We start from the raw sequence: 12236 nt of genomic DNA, 5'->3' as shown, positions 1-12236 counted from the left end.
ATTGACCTCCCCACCCCCAAACTCCCCCCCCCCCTCTTGAAAAAGGAGCACTTTGGAGAATGCCGGCCTCTGCCCCCTGGTGGCGTCGGTGGGCGCAGTAAACAGCGTCAGAGTGCAGAGGCCAGGAGCTTCAGCAGCAGGCCCCCCCACCCCCCCCCCCCACCCCCACCCCGCCCGTCCTGTAACAGACCAGCTGTTTCCTTCCTCAGAAGTGGTCGATGAGCACGGACACACAGTTGGCACCCACCAGATAGCTTGGGTCGCCGGGGATCGATTTGTTTTGCCAGCTTTTGGGGTCACCTGTTAGAAGGGATTGGAGGGGAGATGAATCAGAATCAGGAGCAGGTCGCCGCGGCAACCTTGCCCTTCCGCCGCCCGCGATACGTCCTTCACACAGAATAACAAAGTAATAATAACAGTCAATTAAAACAAGATAATAAAAATGACAGACTTTTAAAGTCTGACCACTGATGTTGACTTTGCCACCCTAATGACAAACGAGGTTATTAAACTAAAAGCTGTATGGCCAGATGATGCATATGCTGAAGCCAGCAACTGGGTCATGGTTTGGAAGAATGTGTACGGCCGTCACAAAGCCCCCCTAACCCCCCTACTGCATCTTTAATATAGATCCTAAGCCCTGTTATTACGGCCCCAGGACCCGAGTCAGAAGCGAGACTGACGTCAGGGTCAGCGCCGCTTCCTGCTCGTTCAGCCCCACCATTGTGAGACTGAACAATTTACTCTAGTTTCCAGTTCCTCAATCCGACTGGAAACCCTCCCGCCTTCTGAACTTTTTCCTAAGAGATTCCCAATGAACCCCCTAAATCTGCCTGCGTGTGAACCATGAGGTTCTGGGTACATTTCTTTGTTGTCACGGACACTCAAGATGGAGGGAAGAGTGTCTTCTGCATTTACTGTGAATATTAAAACCAAAGTGCGTGCACCAGCGCGGAGCCCGGCTAGGGCAATTCCCAGTCCGACGCATGGCCCTGGAACAGATACTAAAATTAGGCGACATCGTAGTTCAAAACCAAATTTGAAGAGAGACGTGTGGAGTCCAGAGAGAACAGAAAGAATGCTCTGCTTCACGCCGAGCGCTTTAAAGCAGAGCACAGTGGCTCCCAGTGGCTCCCAGTGCTAAGGTGGGGTCAGGCCTGCCCCTCCCCAGGTTGATAAACAGGGTCCGAGGCCCAATCAGCAGAGGCACCGTATAGCAGATGCATGTAAGCAATTCGGTGTTAGACTAAGCGACCAGTTAAAGGACATGACATTACTTAGGGTTATGAACATGATGTTACTTGTTGATATGGTTAAAAAATCAAGCGAGTTAAAAAGTTAACTACAGTACATTTAAAAATAATACAAAATAAACAATAGAGCAATGGGGAAAATCTCCTCCCACCCCCCCCCACCAGAGGTCCCACCAAAAAGGGAAAAAGGGGACAGCATACCCGAGGAGGAGTCAGAGGATTTTAGAGCGAAAGACCAACCGTCGGGGGTCATGGAGGCACAGTGGGGCAGGCGGAGCTCCACGGGCTTCAGGAACTTCAGGCCATGAGGGCCGCACATCACCAGTGGGCTCAGCAGGGTCTCGCCTGCAGGAGGCAGAAGAGGCCGGGCAGCTCGTAAGACAAAAGCAGCAGCACCCCCGCTATACAAACCTCAGGGGGACGTTAAAATCGACGTTAAATACAGTGGAAGGACTAGGTTCCTATCATCACTGTTATTCATGTATTACTAGAACTGAGTGACACTGAACTCAAACATAAATACATTTACTACTTGATACGTACAGAAATTTAACCAGGTCAGTTGGGAACCACTTGGACGTACAGGCACAGACACGGACCTACACACGCACAGACACGGACCTACACACGCACAGACACGGACGTACGAACATACACACGCACAGGCACGGACGTACGAACATACACACGCACAGACACGGACGTACGAACATACACACGCACAGACACGGACGTACGAACATACACACGCACAGACACGGACGTACACACGCACAGACACGGACGTACGGACCTACACTCGCACAGACACGGACGGGCACACACAGACACACAAACACGGACATACACACGCACAGACACGCTTGAGCCCCAAAGAAGCCCCAAAAAGAAAGCCACACTGCTAGGCTCAAACCCACAGCCTGGACCTTCAGAGCAGAGGCACTTCAGTAAGGCTGCCAGTTGTGAGTGTGTCTTATCCAAAGAAACATCATCCTTAACCCTCTAGCCCTAACCTTTCTCTTTGTCGAGCGGTGGCAGGATGCTGTTGTCCCGGCACACTTTGAAGTAGATCTCCTGCTCTACGCCTTCGGGAATGGCCCCCTGGGGAATGATGATGCTCACGCCCGTCTCGATGGAGCTCAGCACCCCGCCGTTGCTGTTGAAGATGCCGCGTGCCGTGGCCACCACTGTGTGTCCGTCATCATCGGCATCGTCCTCCAGTGCGCTGGGGCTGGGGACAGGGTCAGTGAGCCAGTCAGTCACGGTGTGGGGGCGGGGCCAGGCAGGAGGAGCCCCGAGTGACACATCCGCGTCATACTGCCCTAGGTTTACACATTCATCATCCCGGCTTCCCACGTCTTCAAATAAGTCCAAAGGCATCAAAGCCAGACGGACATTAGAGGAACCATGACCATGAATGGCAGCAGACATTACTGATTAATTCTTCTCAGCCTTTTCAGTGCTGCCAGATGTTCCTACCCTGCCAGAAAAGCTTCCTGTGGAATGAACCCAGTGTAGGATCTCCATACCAGCACCACTGCCACACGGGGACCAATGCTGCGTCCCATTTACCTCAGAGCTCGGAACTGGGAATGACGTCATGCACGCATTAAACACGTTCCAGTAAAACAAGTCGGAAAGCCATTTAACAATACCGAGATTTCTTGCGTAGCCTGACAACTTGTCACATATAAGATACCTCAGTTTAAATGGCCTTTATCTTTGTTCGCTTACATTTAGCCCAGAATACCTTAAATCTGACAAATAATCTGACTAAGCATAAAATCCTGTTCTAGCCCAGTTAATTGTTAGCCATTGTTAGAAATATCAGTTGATAGCAAACATTACATGTCATATTGCAAATAAAACTCCGTAGTAAACCATAGATAAGTTGGATAGTACTGTGTGTACGACCGATTTAATGAGCCACAAATAAGACATAATAAACAGTATAAAACTAGAAACTTCACTTCTGCTGATAAAGGGCGCTGCCATCTTGGATTCTGAGCTCGGGCTTGTGTCGAGTTCCGCCAATTTCACAAGTCAAAATTCCAACTTGAGGAGGTGTTCCAGTTGAAATTTCCAACTAGGACTTCGGAATATCCAAATTACGAGTTCAAATGGAACGCAGCATAAGATAGGGATTCTGCAACTGGCAGTTGTAGTCCTTCTTTAACTTTCTCAAATATATGGTACAAAGACATGACTTACATAAATGACACCATTAGTCCTGTATCATAATAATGGTCCAGGTCAACCGCCTCAGAAACCCAGATCACCCTCCCCATGGGCGCCCCATCTGCCCCCCCTACCTTACTGGGATGGCCTTGGGCACAGCATTGATGCTGTTGTGCTGGTACTTGGGCCTGTTGTCCACGGTGCCCCTGAAAGTGTCCACCCCACTGTCTAGGTCTCCACCCTGTGGAGAAAGTTTGCTGCTGCCGTTGGCTGGTCCTCCAGGCCTCAGGCTGCCTCGGGGGTTCGTATCATTGGGTAGCAGGTTGTGGTTGAACTTGGGGCTGTCAAACTTTCGCTCGAAGGGCCGCGCCGAGCTGGTGTAGGGCTTGGGGACGTAGCGGTTGTAGCTGGAGGTGGGTGGGGGCGCATAGGGCTTGGGAGGCTGCAGCTCCAAGCCGTTGACTGGCTTCTCTGGGAAGCCCTTCTGGGGAAGGTAGCTGCTCTGGAGAGCCTCATCACAGTTGTTGGGCTTCAGAGCTATTGGGTTGGGCTTCAGTATTTCATGAGATTCAGAGAAGGTGTTCACTGTGGAAACAGACAGGGAGATAGGTGGACAGAAGTCAGCAACGCAGGAAGAGGAGACTCGACGAGGAGCATGTTCTCGCAAGGGTCTGCCCACGGTTATGGAGCGGTCATGGAGTTAGCAGCAGCCAGAGCGCAGCTTGGCTCTTACCGTCTTGGCTGGGCTTGGGCAGGGTGGGCGGTGGGAGGGCGGCGGAGTGCAGGCCATACTGGGACGAGGACGGGGTCATCTGGGACTGGGGCTCGTACCTCTTCTCCACCGGGTTCCCCTTGTCCACAGAATCCATCCTGCACAGAAACCCAGGACAGAGCAGCTGGTGAGTCCCCCACTCAGGTCTCAGGGCTGACCTCAGGTTGGCAGCTTTGGGTGGCCGCTGGTACCCCAGAAGAGGTGCGATCCATCTCAGGTACCTGACAGGGCCGTAGGCCGTCTGTGACAGGGTCGGGGCTGCCCGAGGGGGCTCGGGCGGCACAGCCGTGGGTCTGCTGTCAAAAGGACGCCGGTCGAAATAGGACAGCTGCTTCCTGTACACGTCCTCGTCGTCATTGGGGCTGTAGTGGTTGGAGCGCACCCCCTCCTCCGGGGTCTTGGGATGCGGCTTCTGGGGCTCGGGGGCCCTGGGTGGTAGCAGGAGACCAGCACATTGGACAAGGTACCCACACTACTGAGATCCCACACTAACCCCATGACCCTCAATAAAACTCTTCTGTACTATAATGAGTCTGGCAAGATGGGAATGCAGCTCTACTGAGACTCACTACTATACTGCAGAGCCACTGTTATAAATGTAAGTGATATACTGTACTGCATCTCAACAGTAGGCAATCAGGGACCACCAAGCATAATTAATTATTAATCTTTCATTACCCTGAGCAATGCTCCTGGGATGTGCTACCACCTAGAAATTATGCCACACATCGGACAGAGATTAAGACAACACATACTCATGTATTCATAAACACCCTGCGTTCGATGAGCCCTGGAATCACACTGCGCCAGTGCGCCAGGCACACTGCGCCCACCAGAGGGAGCCCTGAGATTGCTAAGCAACTTCATGTGTGAAATTAAAAAGGCAGTAAAAACGTAATTGATTGATCAAACGAATGGAGCGGAGATGTTCTCATTAGAAGCCACCTGCTCCCCCAGCTGCCTTGGCCCTGCTGCCTCGGACCAGCTGCCTCGGGGCTGCTGCCTCGACCCTGCACCCTTTCCCGGCCCTCCCGTTACCTGTATGCAGCCTTCTCCGGGTCCAGGTGGCTCAGAGTGTTTGGTTTGGGGGCTGAAGCTGGAGCAGCAACGGGTTTGGGGGGCACATCTGCAGACTGGGGTATAACACAAAACTCTCCTCAGTAACATCAGCGAGGCAGCTATAGTTCACTGGCAGGACAGACAGTGATGCGGGCAGAGACCAGGTCTTCTCAAAGTGCTAATAAGTCTCTCGATAACAGCTCAGCCATTCTAAGCGGAAGTTCCGGCTGCATGACCCCATCGCCCTGCCTGGTGAGATACCCACCCTGGGTCCCATCAGCTCGCCTGGCTCCCTGTCCCGGTCCATTGACACGGAGTGCTTGTTTTCTAACATCTTGACCCGGGTCAGCACAGACAGGGGCTTCATGGCCGGGTCGTCCTCCAGCTCGTCCCTCGAAGCGGGTGACGTTACCTTGGATGCCATGTTCTGGGTGGACTCCCCGGGCGAGGGGAGGACGTCTGCTTTGGGAGGGGGTGGGGGGCCGTCCGTGTTGAGGGTGGGCTCATACTCGCCTGATTTGTACCCGCGGCTGTAGCTCGGCCTGGTCGAGTCCATATAGTACTGCCTGGGAGGTTCCGGTGAGCGAGGGGCCCCTGGCGGGAAGGCATGGGGCTCTGTGTTGTAGTGCCCATCATAGCCCCCTGGGGGTGCAGGGGGGAGTTCCTCGAAGCGCAGCGAGCCCGGCCTGCCGTAACGCGGCCGACCTGTGTAGTTCAGGGCGCCGTCGTCATACCGCGGTTGCAGGGGGCCGTAGTCACGGCCAGGCCCCTCCTCGAACAGGGGCCGCATTTCAGGCGGGGGCCCAAAGGGCTGCCGGGCAGGGTGATACGCCGGTGCGGGGGGCGCAGGCTGCTCCCGGTACGCAGCCCAGTGCTCGTCGTACGGAGGCATGCGGTTCTCGTAGTGTTTGTGGGGATCCAGGTATTCGCCTCCACAGCGGAATGACGGCTGCTCGTAATCCCGGTACGGCGGCTCGTCCCCGTAGGGTGGAGCTGGCCCCGTTGGGGGCTGCTTCGGGCCGTGGTTCGGTCTCACCGGCTCCTCGGGGCTGTACGGGTCTTTCTTGTACATCTGTGATAAAAACAAAAGTGCCGCTGAAGGTGGCCACGCCCCACAGCCCCCGGCGGGGAAGCATTCCGTGCGACGGGGCGTGTTAATGCGGCAAGAATCTAGCACTCAGTCGCAAACCTCAAAATGCAGGCAGAGCAGAACCCTAGGACCAAACGTTAGGAAGCAGCTGTCATTTTTGTGGTTAGATCACACAGCAATCCGGCTAACGACTGCAGGTGACGTACACCCACATCTCATTAATGATGCCATCGACTGGAACAGCACATTCGTTTGACCATTAAGAAATTTATGAAAGTTTGGTAATTTGCTTCAGTTTTCTGCTTCAGAAAACTACAGACATCACAGCAAGGGACACATGGAGTGGACCACTACCCAAAAGCAGTTTGGCAAATAGCCTCTTCGTCACCGCAGACGCATCGGACTGACAAACAGCCAACGGGCCAGCTCTGAATGGGGAAGAGCGCCACCTAGTGCTTCATTTGGCATCAGCGCCAAGGATGCGAAAGGCTACGTGTCAAACTGGGAGTGAAATATGAAGCGGTGCACGGACCGTAGAGGCGTGCAGGGGTTCCAGTCCTCTGCCGCTACTCCACAAGAGCTGATGTAAAATCAGCGGCATCGGGGTCATGCAAAGGAGGGAGAGGCAAGCGGGAGCCCTCTGCCGTGTGATTTTTTTCGGTAGTCATGGCAACAGGCAGACCCCTCCCACCAGCCCAGTGGTGCTTGAAAAGGTAGTCAGGCACCCTCCACCTCCCCCCCTCCTTTCCGTCTTGGTAGCAGCCGGAGCTGGACACACCGTGAGCATGCAGAAGTCCAGCGGGAAGGGCGGCGATAGACAGGCAAGGCAGCTAGTGATCTGGGCCGGGTCAGGCCACGCCCCACGACCGTGAGGGCAGCCGGTGGTACCTTCGCCTCTGAACCGGGCAGTCCGGACGGGTGAGGGTTGTGTGTCGGGGACTGGACTAGCTCAGAGGAGGGCCAGTGGTCCCTCTGTGGAACTGGAGGGGGCTCCTCGGGGCTTGCGGCAGCCACATGAACAGAGTGGCGGACAGTGGGGGGCGCTGTTTCAGCCACGGACTCTGGCGGCTGGGGGAGGAGGCAAGGGGTGGCGGGGGCAGCTTCTGCTTTCTGTGAAGTAGTGTTCAGAAACGCGTGAGACCACAGCCCACACGGGCAAATACTCACTACTGCAGCCCGAGTCTCGCGGTGCTACGGCGCAGTTACATCACTCTGGGGGGATCGATGGCAAGTGAGGATTCGCAAGAGGACGCCTTCCGTACGTCGCACACCCGAAATCCAGCGCTATGCTCGTGTTTTCTGTATGTCAGACATCCTCCCGGCCACAAAGGTCTTAGGTCACCTACGCAGCCGCATCGATATTCATGAACACGACCTGCCGCAGCATGTTTGCAACACGCTCGCGGGACGACGGCGAGGTGTGGCGGCCTTGCGGGCGGCTAGCGGGGAAGACGTGCTAATCACCATGGAAGTTGGCAGAAAATGCAAGAAAACAGCACGACACAAAATCACAGCCAGCACAAAGGTAATAATTAACGAAAACGAAGAAAAACAGGAAAAAAAATTTCCTTTTCTTCCTAAGGGGGGATGACCCCTCTTACGTGGTGACAGATCTGGGACTGATGGAGAGGCTACATCTTTCGGTTCTAACAAAGACTGTAATCACTGACCCCTTATTTAACCAAAGACCTACATCAGGGCTCCCGATGCATGCGACTTCTTCTGCAGAACAGTATAGTTGAAAAGCCCAGAAGAACATTACCTGTGGCGGGATGGGTGCCTTAAAGCCAGCTGGATCTGCGCGGGGGGGTGGGTACCCTGGGGGAGGGGCATTGGGCATGACAGGCGGGTCGTCGCGCACGGGCTCGGAGGAGCGCGTGATGGCGGGCTCGGGGGGTGGCCCCGCCTCATCGTTCAGGGTTTCATCGAGCTCCTGGTCCGTGTAGGCGCCCCCCTCCGTGTCCGTATCCTCGTAATCGGAGGTGTGCCGGCTGTCCGTGCTGTACATCGAGTACTCGCTGCCCGGCGCTGACAGGTAGGACAGCCGGTCGTCGTGGATGTCCAGGTCGTCCTCGGGGGCGCCGTCGGCCTGAGCCGGGGTTGGAATATCAGAGGCCAGGAAGAGGAGAAAAGAAAAGATAAACAGAAGATAAAGGCCGCAGTAATCGATACTCGACACAATTCTACTCTGTCATTATACTATACAGAGGTACACCTACAGCGAAAAGTGTGGTTATTGTGAAATCATCTAATTAGAATATGTGTAAAAAGTATCATAGCAGAACATTTATGGATATTGTGTGTACATTTATCCATAAAATTTCCATCTGATGTAAATACGAATGCAATAGGAATGTATCTCTCAAACAACCAGCAATGCTGTGATTAAACTTCATGGTCTAACATGACTTTAACATGTATACAGACCAATGCTCAGAAACTAAAGCTTATCCAAGACAAGAGTTATAGCCTTAAACGCCCAGATAAGGTTTACTGATGATTGTCACCAAGTGTAAACATTGATCCCTATGAAAGTGTTAATCACTTTCATCTAGGGTGTAACACAGTGGATGTAAGTAGCTGCATCCTGGCCAAACATGCATCTCTGGGGAACAGAGATGAGGTCGAGTGCTCACCTTGCCTTCAGAGACCCAAACTAGCTGGTTCTGTTGCTGCTGGATCGTCTCTTTGAGGGCTCCGTACCATCCATCATTCATGTGGTTCAGGTTGATGGTGGCTGAAGGGGAGAGGAGAACAGCACTAATGATCTGTACAGGTTAAGGAACGAGCTCTCTGTGTGACAGTGTCCATGTGACGGATGATTCTGACCGCCTGTAAACAGTAAGGACCCAAACTCTCTGTGTGACAGTGTCCATGTGACGGATGATTCTGACCGCCTGTACACAGTAAGGACCCAAACTCTCTGTGTGACAGTGTCCATGTGACGGATGATTCTTACCACCTGTACACAGTAAGGACCCAAACTCTCTGTGTGACAGTGTCCATGTGACGGATGATTCTGACCGCCTGTACACAGTAAGGACCCAAACTCTCTGTGTGACAGTGTCCATGTGACGGATGATTCTGACCGCCTGTACACAATAAGGACCCAAACTCTCTGTGTGACAGTGTCCATGTGACGGATGATTCTGACCGCCTGTACACAGTAAGGACCCAAACTCTCTGTGTGACAGTGTCCATGTGACGGATGATTCTGACCGCCTGTACACAGTAAGGACCCAAACTCTCTGTGTGACAGTGTCCATGTGACGGATGATTCTGACCGCCTGTACACAGTAAGGACCCAAACTCTCTGTGTGACAGTGTCCATGTGACGGATGATTCTGACCGCCTGTACACAGTAAGGACCCAAACTCTCTGTGTGACAGTGTCCATGTGACGGATGATTCTTACCGCCTGTACACAGTAAGGACCCAAACTCTCTGTGTGACAGTGTCCATGTGACGGATGATTCTGACCGCCTGTACACAGTAAGGACCCAAACTCTCTGTGTGACAGTGTCCATGTGACGGATGATTCTGACCGCCTGTACACAGTAAGGACCCAAACTCTCTGTGTGACAGTGTCCATGTGACGGATGATTCTTACCACCTGTACACAGTAAGGACCCAAACTCTCTGTGTGACAGTGTCCATGTGACGGATGATTCTGACCGCCTGTACACAGTAAGGACCCAAACTCTCTGTGTGACAGTGTCCATGTGACGGATGATTCTGACCGCCTGTACACAATAAGGACCCAAACTCTCTGTGTGACAGTGTCCATGTGACGGATGATTCTGACCGCCTGTACACAGTAAGGACCCAAACTCTCTGTGTGACAGTGTCCATGTGACGGATGATTCTGACCGCCTGTACACAGTAAGGACCCAAACTCTCTGTGTGACAGTGTCCATGTGACGGATGATTCTGACCGCCTGTACACAGTAAGGACCCAAACTCTCTGTGTGACAGTGTCCATGTGACGGATGATTCTGACCGCCTGTACACAGTAAGGACCCAAACTCTCTGTGTGACAGTGTCCATGTGACGGATGATTCTTACCGCCTGTACACAGTAAGGACCCAAACTCTCTGTGTGACAGTGTCCATGTGACGGATGATTCTGACCGCCTGTACACAGTAAGGACCCAAACTCTCTGTGTGACAGTGTCCATGTGACGGATGATTCTGACCGCCTGTACACAGTAAGGACCCAAACTCTCTGTGTGACAGTGTCCATGTGACGGATGATTCTTACCACCTGTACACAGTAAGGACCCAAACTCTCTGTGTGACAGTGTCCATGTGACGGATGATTCTGACCGCCTGTACACAGTAAGGACCCAAACTCTCTGTGTGACAGTGTCCATGTGACGGATGATTCTGACCGCCTGTACACAATAAGGACCCAAACTCTCTGTGTGACAGTGTCCATGTGACGGATGATTCTGACCGCCTGTACACAGTAAGGACCCAAACTCTCTGTGTGACAGTGTCCATGTGACGGATGATTCTGACCGCCTGTACACAGTAAGGACCCAAACTCTCTGTGTGACAGTGTCCATGTGACGGATGATTCTGACCGCCTGTACACAGTAAGGACCCAAACTCTCTGTGTGACAGTGTCCATGTGACCGATGATTCTGACCGCCTGTACACAGTAAGGACCCAAACTCTCTGTGTGACAGTGTCCATGTGATGGATGAGTCTGACCGCCTGTACACAGTAAGGACCCAAACTCTCTGTGTGACAGTGTCCATGTGACGGATGATTCTGACCGCCTGTACACAGTAAGGACCCAAACTCTCTGTGTGACAGTGTCCATGTGACGGATGATTCTGACCGCCTGTACACAGTAAGGACCCAAACTCTCTGTGTGACAGTGTCCATGTGACGGATGATTCTGACCGCCTGTACACAGTAAGGACCCAAACTCTCTGTGTGACAGTGTCCATGTGACGGATGATTCTGACCGCCTGTACACAGTAAGGACCCAAACTCTCTGTGTGACAGTGTCCATGTGACGGATGATTCTGACCGCCTGTACACAGTAAGGACCCAAACTCTCTGTGTGACAGTGTCCATGTGACGGATGATTCTGACCGCCTGTACACAGTAAGGACCCAAACTCTCTGTGTGACAGTGTCCATGTGACGGATGATTCTGACCGCCTGTACACAGTAAGGACCCAAACTCTCTGTGTGACAGTGTCCATGTGACGGATGATTCTGACCGCCTGTACACAGTAAGGACCCAAACTCTCTGTGTGACAGTGTCCATGTGACGGATGATTCTGACCACCTGTGTGGGTAAGGGGTCAAGGCCACCCTGCACTCACTGGTGAAGAGGTGCTGGTTGTTCTTCCTCAGCTTGAGGGCTCGCTCGTATAGCTTCCTGCCGCTCTTCCTGGACTCAGGACAGAGACGCGCCCTCATGTTCTTCACGCCCTGCTTGCTGTCGGGGTTCAGGAAGACCACCATGGGGTACCACTGCGCATAGTTCAGTCGGTCCACCGCGTTGGGTGTGATGTCCAGCACCGCGTGCTTGTCCTAAGGGCAGAACGCGAGTTACATGCACTGCACCCTCCCAACACACTGAGCTGAACACCACAGTGGTATCAAACCTAACCACCTCTCAAGAGTGCACTGACCTTAGTTTGAAATTAGTAATGCACAAATAAAAGACTAATTACACATTAATGAGGTCTGGGAGTCAGGTAGAGAACTACCGAGGAGCCGGGCCAGCTGGATGGGCGGGCCCCTTACCCGGTCGATGATCTGCTTGATGGTATGCAGCCGGATGATTCCAGAACTTCTCTGGTCTGTCCCAGCATCGCGGGGCTCACTCTCTGCAAAGGCACCATACCATTCCCGCATGTCTACA

General features: G+C 53.2%; 1 protein-coding gene across 6 annotated transcripts in view; it reads right to left on the bottom strand.

The window, feature by feature from the left end:
• Positions 1-169: 169 nt before the first annotated feature.
• The window catches only part of LOC125706359 (tight junction protein ZO-1-like), a 76886-nt gene continuing 64819 nt past the window's right edge, over positions 170-12236 (bottom strand). For 3 of the 6 annotated variants that reach the window (XM_048973026.1, XM_048973027.1, XM_048973028.1), the window contains exons 17-29: positions 12119-12201; positions 11692-11902; positions 8989-9089; positions 8115-8441; positions 7241-7462; positions 5528-6334; positions 5242-5336; positions 4425-4631; positions 4165-4301; positions 3566-4016; positions 2267-2484; positions 1455-1598; positions 176-300 (exon numbers count right to left, since the gene is read on the bottom strand). In XM_048973026.1, the coding sequence (XP_048828983.1) occupies positions 206-300; positions 1455-1598; positions 2267-2484; positions 3566-4016; positions 4165-4301; positions 4425-4631; positions 5242-5336; positions 5528-6334; positions 7241-7462; positions 8115-8441; positions 8989-9089; positions 11692-11902; positions 12119-12201 (3098 nt within the window). In that variant the 3' untranslated portion in view covers positions 176-205. Of the gene's footprint in view, positions 301-1454; positions 1599-2266; positions 2485-3565; positions 4017-4164; positions 4302-4424; positions 4632-5241; positions 5337-5527; positions 6335-7240; positions 7463-8114; positions 8470-8988; positions 9090-11691; positions 11903-12118; positions 12202-12236 lie in introns of all 6 variants that reach the window. The other 3 variants (XM_048973031.1, XM_048973030.1, XM_048973029.1) reach the window with 3 other exon arrangements.

This window comes from Brienomyrus brachyistius, chromosome 13 (assembly GCF_023856365.1).
Source record: "Brienomyrus brachyistius isolate T26 chromosome 13, BBRACH_0.4, whole genome shotgun sequence".
In the NCBI taxonomy this organism is placed as follows: Eukaryota; Metazoa; Chordata; class Actinopteri; order Osteoglossiformes; family Mormyridae; genus Brienomyrus; species Brienomyrus brachyistius.
This window is presented reverse-complemented; position numbering and strand designations above follow the sequence as displayed.